General features: G+C 37.4%; 1 protein-coding gene and 1 long non-coding RNA gene across 2 annotated transcripts in view; one reads left to right on the top strand and one right to left on the bottom strand.

Moving 5' to 3' along the window:
• Positions 1 to 15,167, bottom strand: part of LOC309525101 — a 66,826-nt gene that overhangs the window by 23,251 nt on the left and 28,408 nt on the right. The gene's annotated exons all lie outside the window — the stretch shown is intronic.
• On the top strand, positions 5,739 to 14,730 carry MSTN (myostatin). Its single transcript, XM_082215225.1, has 3 exons — positions 5,739 to 6,316; positions 10,850 to 11,223; positions 11,987 to 14,730. Exons 1-3 carry the CDS (start codon positions 5,959 to 5,961, stop codon positions 12,365 to 12,367), a joined length of 1,113 nt encoding a protein of 370 aa, XP_082071351.1. The 5' UTR covers positions 5,739 to 5,958; the 3' UTR covers positions 12,368 to 14,730.

The following is a 15,167-nucleotide window of genomic DNA, read 5'->3' as shown; positions in this document are numbered from 1 at the left end:
GGTGGCTTCCAACACATATAAAAACATAATAAAACGTCAAACATTTAAAACTTCCCTATAAGTAAAATGACATCATATAAAACCAGGAATGGCAGCACCAATAAAGCATGAATTGTCCTGATTGCATGATAGGGTATAATACACTATTGTAAAGTTGTCATATGGCACAGAAATGGGCAATTGCAGAAAGGGATTGAAGTTATTTCACTGATACAGCATCTAAATGATATTTTTAGCCACCACCCATCAATTTACCGGTAATTCAGCAACAACTCACACTTTATACATGGCATTAACCTATTATAGTGGCACTGGAAATTATAGGCAACATAGCTTGACTGACTTGCTGCATGTGGTCTGTTTAGGACACTGTTGCAGTAACATTAGCACATATATCTTTACAACTAGGATGTAACTGTCATAATTTTTAAAAGTAAATGAATGATAAAGTGTTAAGTGTGGCCATGATGATTCCCATCCAAAGTCTTTTGCTGGCATCAGAAAGTTGGCTGAACATGGACATTTTTCAGTGAAAATATTAGCTCGGATATTAACGTCAGCATACTCACATTTTTTCCAGCATTTTATTACAATGATGCTTAATATTTGTACATTTGTTTCCACTGTAAATCTTGTTTCTTTTTAAACATTGTGTAACACTTCCTCTAGATTAAAACCTGGCACACAAAGACGACAGGGACCAAAATCTAATTTATAAATTGTTATGTTTAAATCACTTTGACTTTTACAAAGTTATATAAATCTGAAGGACATTTTAAAGCATCTTAATCCTTCCACAATTCTCAATATACTATAAGCAATGAATGAGATATAAATGCATGTACGCATATTTCTATACTAAGAAGATAAATAAAAGATGGAGAGGATACTGTAGGGTTCTTATTGAGTCCCAATACTCCCAATACTCTTGGGAGTATGGCATGAATAGAATTTGCTTGTGGAATGGCTACTGTGATCAACTAGAAGAGCAATGAATTTGTGCACAAAATGCTTTAGAATATAAGAATTGATGTGTTAGGTCAGGCCAACTGTCTTATTTAGCGCAGCAATCTTGTCTTCTCTTGGTGGCAAACAGTAGGTTACCTCTCCCTACCTGCGAATTGGCTAAGATTATGGGAGAAGAAAATGATGTTGAGGGGAAAACAAAGGGAAGAAAAGGGGGTTTAATGTAGCCTCCTAAAATTTGAAAATGGTAAGTTTCAGTTTGTGAGAGCATTCCACCCTTTCCCACATCCATTTTGCATCCTTTCATTCAAGCTAAAATTTGGTGCAACATTGATCATAGTATTTGTGATTGAATGTGAATATTTTTCTGTCGAGTGCACAATTTTACTGAGGGAGATTATAGGTGACACATGATGTAGCAGTGGTATGTGAGAAAGAGTTTTAGCAGACTACAAACATAGTAAGCAGTGTAGTAGTAAGCTACAAAGACTATGTATCTTGTAGTAAGCTACAAAGACTATGAGAAAAGATTCTAGACTGCGGCAACAGACTTATAGAAACCAGATCATGAAAAGTACAACTGTTGAAAGTGTGGGATATAACTTCTGAGAAAGGTTTGCATGGTGTTAAAGCAGACAGTGTATGGAACCTTCATTTTCCTAAACTCTTTCTGTGTCCTTTGATCTCTATGCTGACCCTTTCTTCAAAATCTTAACTGATACACTTAAGCTTGCATGCTTTTGCTTCTGTTTCCCCTCCCACCTTTTTTTTTAACCTTATTTAGAGACATCATTTTGAAACTCTCTCTGCTGAAAATAGACGCTTACCTCTTTCTCTGGGTGGGCAGCAGTTGCGGGCTCTCATGCTTGGTCACCATCCCCAGGCAGTGAGAACAGAGTGCACATGGCTGGGTGGCCTTTGGGGGAATTTCCCCTGGCCGCCTGGCTTGACTTGCCGCCAGATGCTGCACCCCAAATTAGCCAATGAGTCGCCTTTTGGGGGGTGGTGTGCCTTGCAGGCTGAGAGGGTATTGGCTGCATGCATGTCCTCGCAGCCAGTGAGGCACAAAAGCTGGCAGCACCATCCTGCCTCAACGCAAAGATGCCCGGCTGTAACTTCCATCGTTAGCAGTCGTTTCGTCCTTTTGAAATGGAAATCCTCAAACAACTCCATTACGCAACAGCTTGAAAGGACTATTGACTATTCTAACCGTGTTCCTTTGTGAGTATGTAAAAGCTAGTTATAATGTACAGTGTTGTTATTTTTATGTTTGTAAGACTCATAAGATGTGCCTGTTGATTTTCAACATGTTTTCAGTTATTCTTTTAAAATAAACTTTTATAGTAGAACCTGTTGGTATTTGTGCCTTTTCCGGGGGAATAGCTAAATCCAAGCCTTCCGCTTAGTTACGCTTTACCGTGTGAATTTCTGCCTGCAAGCCTGTGGATGCAGCTTGTGGGGGGGGGGAATTGCCAGGTTAATGAGACACATCCTTCTCCCTGGGAGGTGACTCTGGGTTCCCCTGAACAAAAGGGAGTGGTGGCAGCCCTACCGGTGTAATTTCAGCCTGTGTTTGAGAAAAGTAACTCCCTCGCCAACCTGCTCAAGAAACCTGGACTGGCCGGGTTTGGGGCAGTTTGCACTGACCCGGGTTTGGGGCAGCACTGTGACTCAACCCACAACAAAGGAATAAACAAACCAAGGGACATAGCTCCTTTGAACTCCAACTTAGTTAGTTAAAACTAGATAATTATTTACCACCCAAGTATGTATTTCCGATAATAAACCTCTTTCTTATTTTTCCAGCTCTCTCCTAACAAGGATTCACAAACTGAAAGCCTCCAAGCTGTGCAGTAACTTTGCATATCAGTCAACAACCACTCTATTCTGCTTTGGTGAAGCATCAAGAGTACTATGTCCAGTCCTGGGCATTACAGTTTAAGAAGGATACTGACAAACTGGAACAACTCCAGGGGCAAGCAACAAGGATGGTGGAAAAACTGGAGACCAAGCCATATGAGAAAAGATTTCTTCTCAACCTTTTGGAAGCAAGGGCAATTACTGATTTGGGGAAGAACGGACTAGGTGGATAATCAAAAATTTATCACAATTTCACTCTACATAATTTCATCGATAAACATGTTATTGGTAAGAAAATGTATTTTATGCTTATAAAGTAGACATTATACAATGTATTTTATGCTTATAAAGTAAATAACTTAAGGCCACTGGTTTCAGTGGGTCTGCTCTACATACTCATAGCCTGACACATAACACATATCACCCCATGTGAACAAATGGTGATATTTATATTAGTAATGATTTTTATCCTACAAAATTTGAGAGTCAGATTAGAAAGGCATGGAAAACATGGGCCTTCTCAAAATCAATTATGTAAAGACTAAAGTGATAATCCTTGGTAGGAAACTGCTCTTTTCACAAATGATAATTAGGTAAAATTGATGCACAGGTCGACCAACTGTGGTCACTTCCCTCCATATCGAGGTCAAGGGATGAGGGATATGAAATAGATGGCTGCCTCTAAAAGTGGTGTAGGATTTGTAGTCTGCAATTTTGTTTCCACTAATGGACCAGGCCCAGTTCAAGGTATTAGTAACGGTGTACAAAGCCCAATACAACCTAGCAAAATACTTAAAGGCACACTACCTCTGATACTTTCAGATATCTGCAGGGTAAGTCCTGCTCATGGTGCTGTTGATGGGCACAGCACTGGCATGGGTCATGGCATTCTTGGTAATGGTTCACAAAGTCTGGAACACATTCCTGACTGACATCAGAATTTCTCCTGCATTGCTGACATTTAGTTGCCATATTTATTTCCCCCAGACCTTTTACTGCCTGATGCTGTTTTGAAGGTTGTTATTGATTTTCTGTAATTTTAAATATTTTCAATGGTATCTACTATATGCTGGGCTGTGATTATAATAAAATAAAATGTACATTTGGATGCATGCATTCTTTAGTTCTTACAGACTCTGAATGTCATCTCAGAAATGGGATGTTCAGCAGTGAATTATGTTGTCCACCAATGTTTGAGCAGAGATGCACCTAACTGCCAATTGTTAGTTGGAAACCAAGGACAGGAGATGATCCGATCCTCATGTCTTTGTGGTTCATGACTCACTTAACTCACACCTATTTCTATCAAATTGTGCTACTCATGCTGCCCAACAGGTGCAACTGTATCTTTCACGACCTATTTGAGCTACATACAGCTTAAAGTTCTCTTTGTGGGAGATTCTGAGGTCCTTATCTTATTCTGCTGGGGCTTGGAACCTGTGAAAAAGTAGTAATGAATACCAGAGCCTCTTCCTGTACATGGATGAAGCAGGACCCTGGGCAGTTCCCAGCAATTCCTGCTAGTTGACTTTGGGATGATATTTCAGCAAAGGCTTAAATCAGGGACGGTGAATCTGTGGGCCTTCATTGGATTCCAACTCCCCTCACCCACAAGCAGCATGGCCAATGATGAGAGATTTAATTTAATTTTGTCTATTGTTTATATCCCATGTTTCTTTACTAGGGAAAGCCCAAAGTGTTAAACAGAAAAATAAACACAAAATATTACAATAATCAATAACCATGCCCCCATGTAAAGATGTTTTATTTGAGGTTTTAGAAGGTCGCATGCCGGGAGGGGATGGGGGGAGGTGGGATTCAAGAGTAACAGTGAATTCTGAATAAACCAGAAGATATAAATTCAGTGGGTTAAATCCCAAGAAAACAAGCTGAAGTATTAATGAAATGATCCAGAGAAACAATGCTAGGAGCAAAATGATATCACAAAACCATTTCTCCTCAAATTACCGGGCCAATTTATCAAATTATTGGTGGAAATTGTGTTTCTTCCCAGCCCTAATTGCAGCTATTTGCACCTTGATCGTAAATCTGTTCACCTCAATCAAGGAAAGCTGATGTGAATGTTGAAGCAGGATCCTGTGTATGATGATACTATTCAAACTTTCAAAAGTGTGTTCCACAGGGTAACTGCTTGGTTTCAGAGTTATGCCAGCATATGCATCTCTGTTTGGGTTGGGCAGAGATACTGAATCTAGTCCTCTACACTGCCACCCCTAAACAGGTGACTGGTGTGCTGTTAAAGGATACCACACAAGCCAGCTGTCCTGGATATATGCACAAGGAGATTCCTTCTCAACAGTACATGTCTTGTCTACTACTGCACTCAATGACCTGTGTAGAGTGGTCATTATGTATTTGTTCCCTGTAATGTATTTAGCATTAGGATGTAAATGAGACTCTATCTCCTTAATTACTTATACCACCTGAACTCAAACATAATCAAATTAATAAAACATGCATATGTAGACTGGTTAAGATTTTGGTTTTAAATTCTTAGCTATTGTCTTTTCAGTGGTGTATTTCACATTTCATTTTTAAAAATCCATATTGTTAAATAAAACATTTAAGAACAATTTTAATTTATAATAGTGACAGTCTTTACACTTATTAAATGTTTTCTTTTTCAATTATTGGCTAGCCTTTTTAGATATGGGAAGGATACATAGACTGATTCACAATAAAAGCAGCAGCTGATTCACATTTAAGAATGGTAATACTATCTTTTGATACTGCTGGCCATGCTCCTTGGAAATATTCTTACAGCCTGTGAGGAGATACTCTCTATGGAATAGTCAGAAAATCAGCTCACCCTTGGCAGTAACAAAATGCGGTCTAGCAACTTATGAGGGACATGGCTTTAACATCTGACAGTTAGATTCATTGTTGGTTTAGCAGCCAATCATTGGTTTTGACGACACAAGTCTAATGAAGGTTGGAATATAAAAAGCCCTCTTGGAATATACATGATTCACCAGAGTGGTGAGTTGTCTCAGATTGCATTTGCCTTCAGTGATTCACACAGTACGGAAAGATTAAAAAAGGAACCAAAGGAAGGAGAAAGGAAGGAAGGGAAAGCACTGCACTGAATGTGAGATCCTGCAGAAATAAAAAATGTATCTTTATATTTACCTTTTCATGTTAATCATACCTGGTCCAGTGGATCTTAATGAAAGTAACCAGGCAAATGAAAACATGGAAAAAGATGGACTGTGCAACGCATGTACATGGAGGCAAAGTACAAAATCTTCAAGAATAGAAGCTATAAAAATTCAGATCCTCAGTAAACTGCGTCTGGAGCAAGCACCTAATATTAGCCGGGATGCTATAAGGCAACTTTTACCTAAAGCTCCGCCACTGCAAGAACTGATTGATCAATATGATGTCCAGAGAGATGACAGCAGTGATGGCTCTTTGGAAGATGATGATTATCATGCTACAACTGAAACTATTATTACAATGCCTACAGAGTGTAAGTACGTTTATTCCTTTATAAGATAGCACTAGAGACCAACAATCTTCTCTTGATCTCATCTAACAAACTGCTTGTGGAAGCATGCAACTGAGAGACAGAAAAGCATTTTTTTAAATTGAATCATGTTCTACTGACAAGTAATTTTTCTTTTAATGCTATGTGCCCCTTTATATACAAACTAACAATTAACTTGTTTATTGCTGTTGGTATGTAAATAAGTTATTTAGTTAATCAACCTTATTATTTCAGTAATTTATTGTGCAAAAGTAAAAAAGGCATATTAATGCATCAGTTTGCATTAACAAATCTTCTAGGGACACTTGTTTGTAGGAGTTCCAGAAAACAGGGAGTAAGGGGAACATCCATGTAACTGACAAAATAAAACATTAAGCTTCAATGTACTAATATATTTTTACATGTTTTCACATACAGATATATAAATTATAACTATGCCAAAAATTCTGTGTGAAAATTCCCCAAACTCGTACTTTTTGAATTTTGGTGTTTATTCACAATCATTCTTCTGATCTTCTGTTGCACTGGCACAATTTTTTAATTATAGCAGAGCTTTTGTTTCTTCTTCCTTACACTATCTCAGCCAATCATGTATCACATAGTGAATTTGATAGCATCATAGAATCAATTAGATTTGGCTACCTAATGTTGTAATGGGATGCGGGTGGCGCTGTGGGTTAAACCACAGAGACTAGGGCTTGCCAATCAGAAGGTCAGTGGTTCGAATCCCTGCGACGGGGTGAGCTCCCGTTGCTCAGTCCCTGCTCCTGCCAACCTAGCAGTTCAAAAGCACGCTCCAGCGGGAAGGTAAATGGCGTTTCCGTGCGCTGCTCTGGTTTGCCAGAAGCTGCTTAGTCATGCTGGCCACATGACCTGGAAGCTGTACTCCGGCTCCCTCGGCCAATAAAGCGAGATGAGCACCGCAACCCCAGAGTCGGTCACGACTGGACCTAATGGTCAGGGGTCCCTTTACCTAATGTTGTCAGTGAGGGCAAAAAATCCAGCCGGAACCCCAAACTCAGCTCTAGCTGCACCCCAAAGTAATTGATTGAATTAATGTACTGGAAGGAGCCCAGGTCAAACATTAAACACTTCCCACTATAGTACTGCCTTCAGATGTCTTCTAAAAGTTGTACAGATAAATCTCTTTGACATCTGATGGGAGTGCGTTCCACAGAGTGGGTGCCACTGCCGAGAAGGCCCTCTGCCTAGTTCCCTGTAATCTCACTTCTCGCAGTAAGGGAACCGCCAGAAGGCCCTCAGTGTCTGGGCTGAACAATGGGGGTGGACATGCTCCTGCAGGTATACTGGGGATGAGGAGGTTTAGGGCTTTAAAAGGCAGCACCAACACTTTGAATTGTGCTTGGAAATGTGCTGTGAACCAGTGAATTATATGAATTATATGGTGATATGGTCCCAGCTGTCACTCCCAGTCACCAATCTAGCTGCCACATTCTGGATTAGTTTTAGTTTCCGAGTCACCAAGTCAATACTCATTCAAACATGTGTCCTGTTGAGGTAACATAGTACTGAGAGACAACGTTCCTTTTCTGCCAAGGTGTGTTCTGCGGCGAAAATGCTACCAGACAGCAAGGCTTGGTTGAGTTGTCAATACATCCAGAGCCACATACTCTCTCTCCAACAAACGTTTTCATGCCATTTTGCGTCCCCGCAAAACACTAAACATGACGGGTACTTTCTGAGTGGCAAAAATGTTCACAACACTCAGTCTCTGTGCTTAGCTCTAGCATACATTTGCTTTCTCCTAATCTAATTACTTTGTCCACAGTTGTTAATTAATACAATATATATATTAACCACATTATTAATCTAATGCATTCATTAATGTAGCACTTAATAAATGCCAATGGTGCTATATTTTAAATAATGAAATGTTCATGCACAGCTCTAGGAATTCTATTAGTTGTGTTAAGGAATGAAGATATTTACTGAATGAGCAGATTCTTAGTTATCTTCTTAGTGCTGAGCATCTGCCATGGCTCCTATCAAGTATCTTTTGCACAGCTTATATTATAGTATCTTATGTTCTTCATTAGCTGAAGTATTTGGCTATGGCAGCTGTTTTCGGAATAACACTTAAGGCGATGATAAAATAAAGTAAAAGGACAGCTTGAGCACACACGACTTAGATTTGCTACCAGCAACAGTGGCATAAAATATTCAAAAGGAGTGAAATGGTTATTTTAACATTTCTTTTGGAAAGAATAAGCAATAATTTATGTTTTAGAAATTCATATTTAAAGAAACATGATTTAATCATTTGTGCTGACTTAAAAAAACATTGTAGAAAATACTTTTATTCTATTTATTTCACTCTTCATTGATGGCATTTTAAAAATGCAAAAACTTTTTTGGTAACTTAATATGAAAATGACTTAAGAGTACATGTCTACTCAGAAGTAAATCCCCTGTGATTAGGATTGCAGCCTTAACATATTTTTACTTCAGGCACAGGATCTTGGGTCTGCAACCACATCCCAATTAGAAGCAGGCCCATGCACAGAAAAGAATGCTATTGTAAATCTGTCCTTTATATTGCTGTCTCTGGAAAAAGCCACTCATATAGGGGTTCTTTGTGGTACATGAGTGCTAGAATACATCAATATGTGATATTATTTTACACTAGATGTACGGAGAGTTAAAATGTATCTAACAGCTTATATAATCTCACTGTATGCTAAAATAAGATTTCCTACTATACTGCAATTCCTAGTCTCACAAAGTAAGTCAGATATGGCAAATTAAAAATCAGTAAATTAAAAAAAAGTTATTAACCAATGCAAATGAAAGCAACTTGGTTTCTGCTATACCTACTCTTTTATAGCTTATTCACAGCTCTACTATACAGTGGTACCTCTGGTTACGTACTTAATTCATTCCAGAGGTCCGTTCTTAACCTAAAACTGTTCTTAACCTGAAGCACCACTTTAGCTAATGGAGCCTCCCGCTGCTTCTGCACTACCGCTGCACGATTTCTGTTCTCATCCTGAAGCAAAGTTCTTAACCTGAGGTACTATTTCTGAGTTAGCGGAGTCTGTAACCTGAAGCGTATGTAACCCGAGGTACCACTGTATGTAATTAAAATAGAAATAACACTAACATAACATGAATGAATGTTTGCCATTCATTGTGTTTTAAGTGGAAGCTATATGTCACAGCCACTTTCAGGCTGAGTACACTGTACAATGTGTTCAGTACCCTTGGTAATTTTGACTAGGGGGTGGGGGGAGAGAGAGAGTCTTTATTTCAGAGAGTGATTTGTACAGCTGGACAGTTAGTATAACTACACAGACTCTCCAAGATTCTCAGGGTATATTCCCTTATGATTTTTCTTTTTAATAATCAGTATAATTTTAAAAGTTCAGCCTGTCCTTTTCAGCAGAAATCACCGTAATCACATAGTACAAACATCACATCATATTCATCATATCCACTTAGCAGTCCATGGAATTCAATGGTATTTACTCCCAGGCAAATGGTACAAGATCAAAACATAAAACACAACACAGAAAAAGCAAATAGTGAAATTATATATACACATGAATCATTTTCACCTAAGTCCTCAAATGAACAAGCAATTCCTGAAGATTTCAGCGGCTTTCCTCCAAGAAAGGTCTTTTGAGTACTGGAAATTAAAAATAAAATAAAATCCAAGCTTTTTTGTTTCATTTAGTTTCTTTCTTAATCTATGTTCAGTATTTCCCCCCCCCCTTTTCTTTTCTTTTCTTCCTACGATCTGCTTTCATATGGCCACTTATTTTGTGATTATGTTTCTTTTTTTTATTGCAAGCTAATGGAATCATTGTATTTTATTGGTAGATCCAGATTTAGTTAGCTGCATGTAGGTATCATTCAAATCAATATGAAAACTTAGTTATGACTTAGATCCCACTGAAATCAACAGAATCTAGGTGCAACTAATTTAGTCTGGACTCTGGACCCAACCCTATGGAAACTGTGAGGTGCTTTAGAGACTCCAGAAGGTGGTGGAATTCAAATTAAATAAATACAAATAAATACTGGATCCAAGGCCACCATCTATTGACAAGGGAGAATTTTAAATGTAAAAAGTGACTGGACCTACTCCAAAATACCACTGGAACAGCAGACATTATACATGGAACTATACAAACTTTGAATGGGGATCTCTATGCAATAAGGGCATGGATTTATTATGTGCTCCTTATTACTGGATATGCACTCACTCAAATTGGCCATAAATGTTTGCTGCACATCAAGAGGTTGTGGGAGGGGGATAGCAAAATTTTGATGGAAGTATTGGATATTGATTAAAATGGGGCAAAGTGTGAAGCACTTGTGGTGGTTAAAAAAATAAAAGTGGTATACATCTTAGGTGGTCACATGAGATCTGAGCAACTGTTTCCACTGCAAATTGTAAGTCACTGCTAAGAAATTGTCTGAAGATATTATAAAATGTTTACATGTTTTCTGATGTTTGTAAACAAGTAACATTTTCTATCCATTTGTTTATAGCTGATTTCCCTATGCCAGTGGAAGGAAAACCCAAATGTTGCTTCTTTAAGTTTAGCTCCAAAATACAGTATAATAAAGTAGTGAAGGCTCAGTTGTGGATATACTTAAGACCAGTCCAGAGGCCTACAACAGTATTTGTACAGATCTTGAGACTCATCAGACCCATGAAAGATGGTACAACCTCTACTGCAATTCGATCTTTGAAACTTGACATGAACCCAGGCACTGGTATTTGGCAGAGCATTGATGTGAAGACTGTGTTGCAAAATTGGCTCAAACAACCTGAATCTAACTTGGGTATTGAAATCAAAGCTTTGGATGAAAAAGGAAGAGATCTTGCAGTAACTTATCCAGGACCAGGGGAAGATGGTTTGGTAAGTTTCACTTGGAAATTTTGCAGGAACTTAATTGTAATTCATTGCTTAAAAGGATGTTTCAGACAAATGAAAGAGGAATTTACAAAAGATGTGATTATTAATGCAGTGTGAAAGCTCCAGCAAATTAATGATACCAGGAGCTGGAAAATGTCCTCCGTGCTCCAGCAGAACAATTAAACCAGAATTGTATATAAATTTCATGTAGTTGTTTGCCTGTAACTGGAATTATTAACACTTATTTTTCAGTTCCTCAAGCTGAGTGCTATATGGAAGGTGGTTATATAGGGCATTTTTAATAGCTAAAAATTAATAACACCAACAATTTGGGTGTTTGATGTCTTAATGCTTTCTAACAGGACAATGAAAAAGTTTATGACTAGGAGCCAGAGAGTTCCTCTTTGTATGTGTCCAAGAGCTTGAGGATTTACAGTGACATTTTAAAATTTTATCCTTTGGGCAGTATACTGTATAACAAATTGTTTTCAAAACCATCCTAGTTTTTTTAAAAAATGGATTGCCATGTAACACTGTAGCTGCTGCAATTCTTCTAGGCTTTATTTTATTTTTACCACTCTTCTCCTTACACATAAAAGCCCCTCCAAGTAAAAAGTAGGCAAGGTGTTGTTGTTTTTTGTAACAAGGCTGGTTACATCATCATCATCATTACAGCTCTCAAATTCTATACGTTTAGGAAAATATATTTTGTGTGTCAAACGTCAATCACTTTACCAAAATACTATTCCTTTTTCTTTATTCATAGAACCCATTTTTAGAGGTCAGGATTACAGATACACCAAAAAGATCACGCAGAGATTTTGGTCTGGACTGTGATGAACACTCAACAGAATCTCGATGTTGCCGTTACCCGCTGACTGTGGATTTTGAAGCTTTTGGATGGGACTGGATAATTGCACCCAAAAGATACAAAGCAAATTACTGCTCTGGAGAATGTGAATTTGTATTTTTACAAAAGTATCCACACACTCATCTTGTACACCAAGCAAATCCAAGAGGTTCAGCAGGCCCATGCTGCACACCTACTAAGATGTCCCCAATAAATATGCTGTATTTCAATGGAAAAGAACAGATAATATATGGAAAGATACCAGCTATGGTGGTAGATCGTTGTGGGTGCTCATGAGTTCTTCATTAGGTTTGCCACTTCATAAAATATGGAATCTATGAAAAGTATTTCCCTTGAGCATTTTTTGAAACTGTGAATTTTTGTACAATAGGCCTACCTCTGATAGGCTATACTCTAGGCTATTGTAAAGATTTCGTACCAGACAAGCTACAGTATGTGAATTGAAAGACATTTTTATGCAAGGGCTGGTTAAAAACCAGTGAAAAAGATAAGCTACAATCAAACTCACAGGATTTCACAATGAATTTCTTATTCTGGGAAGGTATTTTTTCATTTATGCAAACAACATAATCATATACAAGTTTCAGCAGATAGAAGTAGAAAAAGGCAACCTCCTTGTATTCCAGAGAATGAAAAGGAGCAGGCTATTAAATATAGTCTGAACAGTTGAATTCACTGTTGTACTTGCATTAGAGGATATATTTGTGACGTATAGAGTGAACAGAGTACCAGTGAATTTTTCTCAAACACTTGAATTGAGTTTAGAGTATAAAAACTGATAAGATGAAATTCCACAAAACAGATAAGTTCACAAATTAGGGTAGGTACATTTTGTTTCCATTCCTTTTATAATTAGTATGTACATTACTTTCTGCCAATGGTGCTATCATAGTAGACTTACAATCCAGTCCCAAGATTTGCTGCAGGAAGCAATAAGTATTTTGGATGGGATGTACCAACAGCTAGATTACAATATTGTCACAAAACTGGATATTGTATTGGAACTGCAGACACCAGGAGAACTGAGGTTCTGACAGCTTTAAGTGCACACACGACAATGAATCTCCCTCTCCTAAACTACAGTTTGTCATTCACAAGAATTTTTTAAAATTACTTTAGCAGACAGCTGTATTACAAATGATAAATGGCAAGAAATTGTTCTTTATTGTACAATTGTTATAACCCATATTGCAACATTACAGTTTGCACTATGATAAACCAATTGAGAGAATTCATAAGTACAGTACTGTAAAAATAAAACATGAATATTTGTGTAATATAATATATATATTATATATACACACAATATTATAATGTAAATAAATGTGGGGTTTTTTTAAGTTACTATGACTATACCATATATATGATGCAACAAATTTGGAATAACTCAGATTAAAATTACACTTCCGTCAATGATATAAATAAGTTATTTTATTATTTTGCAACAAATATACTCAGATTCAGTATTTATTCTAATGCTCTTGAGAACACTGTTATATAAATGAAATCACCCTAATCAATGATTGCTCTACCCACTTGTTGTATACTTGTTGCTTATATGGGTTCTGTTTTTTCTTTCTTTTAAAATTTATGAGTGAGCCTACATGTAAGAGTTTCATATGCACATGACTTAGTGCAGGGTTTGCCAACCTGGTGCCCCCTCCAGATATTTGTTGGTCTCCAACTCCCATTATCCCTGATCATTGGCCATACCAGTCAGGTCTGATGGGAGTCCAACAACATCAAGTAGCTTCCCCTGAATTAGTGGATCAGAGCGATAGCAGACATAAGGTTGTAAACAATGGTATCCATATTAAACACAAATGCCCTGAAATTAATCAACATGACTAACTTATGTCCAGTAAATTCAATGGGCCTAATCTGAGTAGAATTTAGTATTCTGCAACCAACTATTATTGCCAGATCAACTATGTTAGCAGTATATGTCAGGAGATATTGTGGGCTGGATCCAAAGATAACCTTTCAGGGATGGAAGGGAAGGGCTGTTTACTTTGTGTTTAAGCACTGCATGAGAAAAGAGAAACTAAGTCCCAAATGTTCCTTCACTTGCACAACAGCATGAACAGCCTCTCATGTAAAAAGTATGAGAATGGGTAAAAAAAATTACCTGTTAATAGCATTGTGTGAACTGTGGCATAAGCTTCTGTACAAACTTTTGCAGAACAGCATTAGTGGCTGTTTTCCTTCACTCAACATTCTTTGCATTCAACATATCAATGATTCAGTTAAATTCTTAGCAATATATAAACACACTGTTGACAGCACAAACCCATATATTTTCACTAACTGTATTTTTCTTATGAGCTAGAATCTTGCAAAATATTTTATTACCTTCATTTTATAAGTATGTAATAAACTTTAATTTTCATGTATTACTGTATATTTTGCTCAGCATAATCAGTAATTTTTAATCAAAACAAAGTTTAGAAATCTATTTCCTATTAAGAAACTTTATTTTCAAATGTGAAAAACAATTGAAAATACAAACATTGTTCAATAACCACTATAATTTCTGTTAAAATATTTTCACTTTTGTATAATACCAAAACTCTATTTGTTGTATACTGGATTTCAACTTATCATTTTGTGTGAAATTACAGCAGAATATCAGTCTCTGGGTTTTCTTCTTTCCCCCCAGCTGTGAAATAGCTAAAATGCCAATTTTCTATTTCTTTTTATTTCAGTGGGATTTAAACAGTTTTGTGGGTTGCACAAAGAGGCCACTGTGCAGTTAAGTGCAGTTAAGATCCACTATGAAAATCCATGAAATATAATGCATACATGCAAAGCACTTCCCCTTCTACACAGTGAGCCTAATTATTTTCTCTACTCGCAAAAGCACCTCCCCAAGCATAACAGAATGTCACTATGGAAGGTCCCCTGACCTTGTGCATAGCTATCTACATGGGAGGGGCTAAATTAGGAATGGCATGACTGAGAAGTCCTTGCGCACGTATGGAAGATCACACATGGCAGTCACAGAAATCAGTGAGACTTAGGTATGTCTAACCCTGTAGTGTACTGAAGCCAGAATGTGTATGCAATATTGGAGAAT

Source organism: Podarcis vaucheri, assembly GCF_965113315.1.
Source record: "Podarcis vaucheri genome assembly, chromosome: 1".
Classification (NCBI taxonomy): domain Eukaryota; kingdom Metazoa; phylum Chordata; class Lepidosauria; order Squamata; family Lacertidae; genus Podarcis; species Podarcis vaucheri.
The sequence above is the reverse complement of the archived record's forward strand: the minus strand, read 5'-3'. Positions and strand labels throughout refer to the sequence as shown.

Excerpts from the sequence above, each read along its gene's own strand:
- MSTN (XM_082215225.1), top strand. The coding sequence starts at position 5,959 with ATGTATCTTTATATTTACCTTTTCATGTTAATCATACCTGGTCCAGTG. Across the intron at positions 6,317-10,849 it reads TATTACAATGCCTACAGAGT|CTGATTTCCCTATGCCAGTG; the intron begins GTAAGTACGTTT and ends ATTTGTTTATAG. Across the intron at positions 11,224-11,986 it reads GACCAGGGGAAGATGGTTTG|AACCCATTTTTAGAGGTCAG; the intron begins GTAAGTTTCACT and ends CTTTATTCATAG.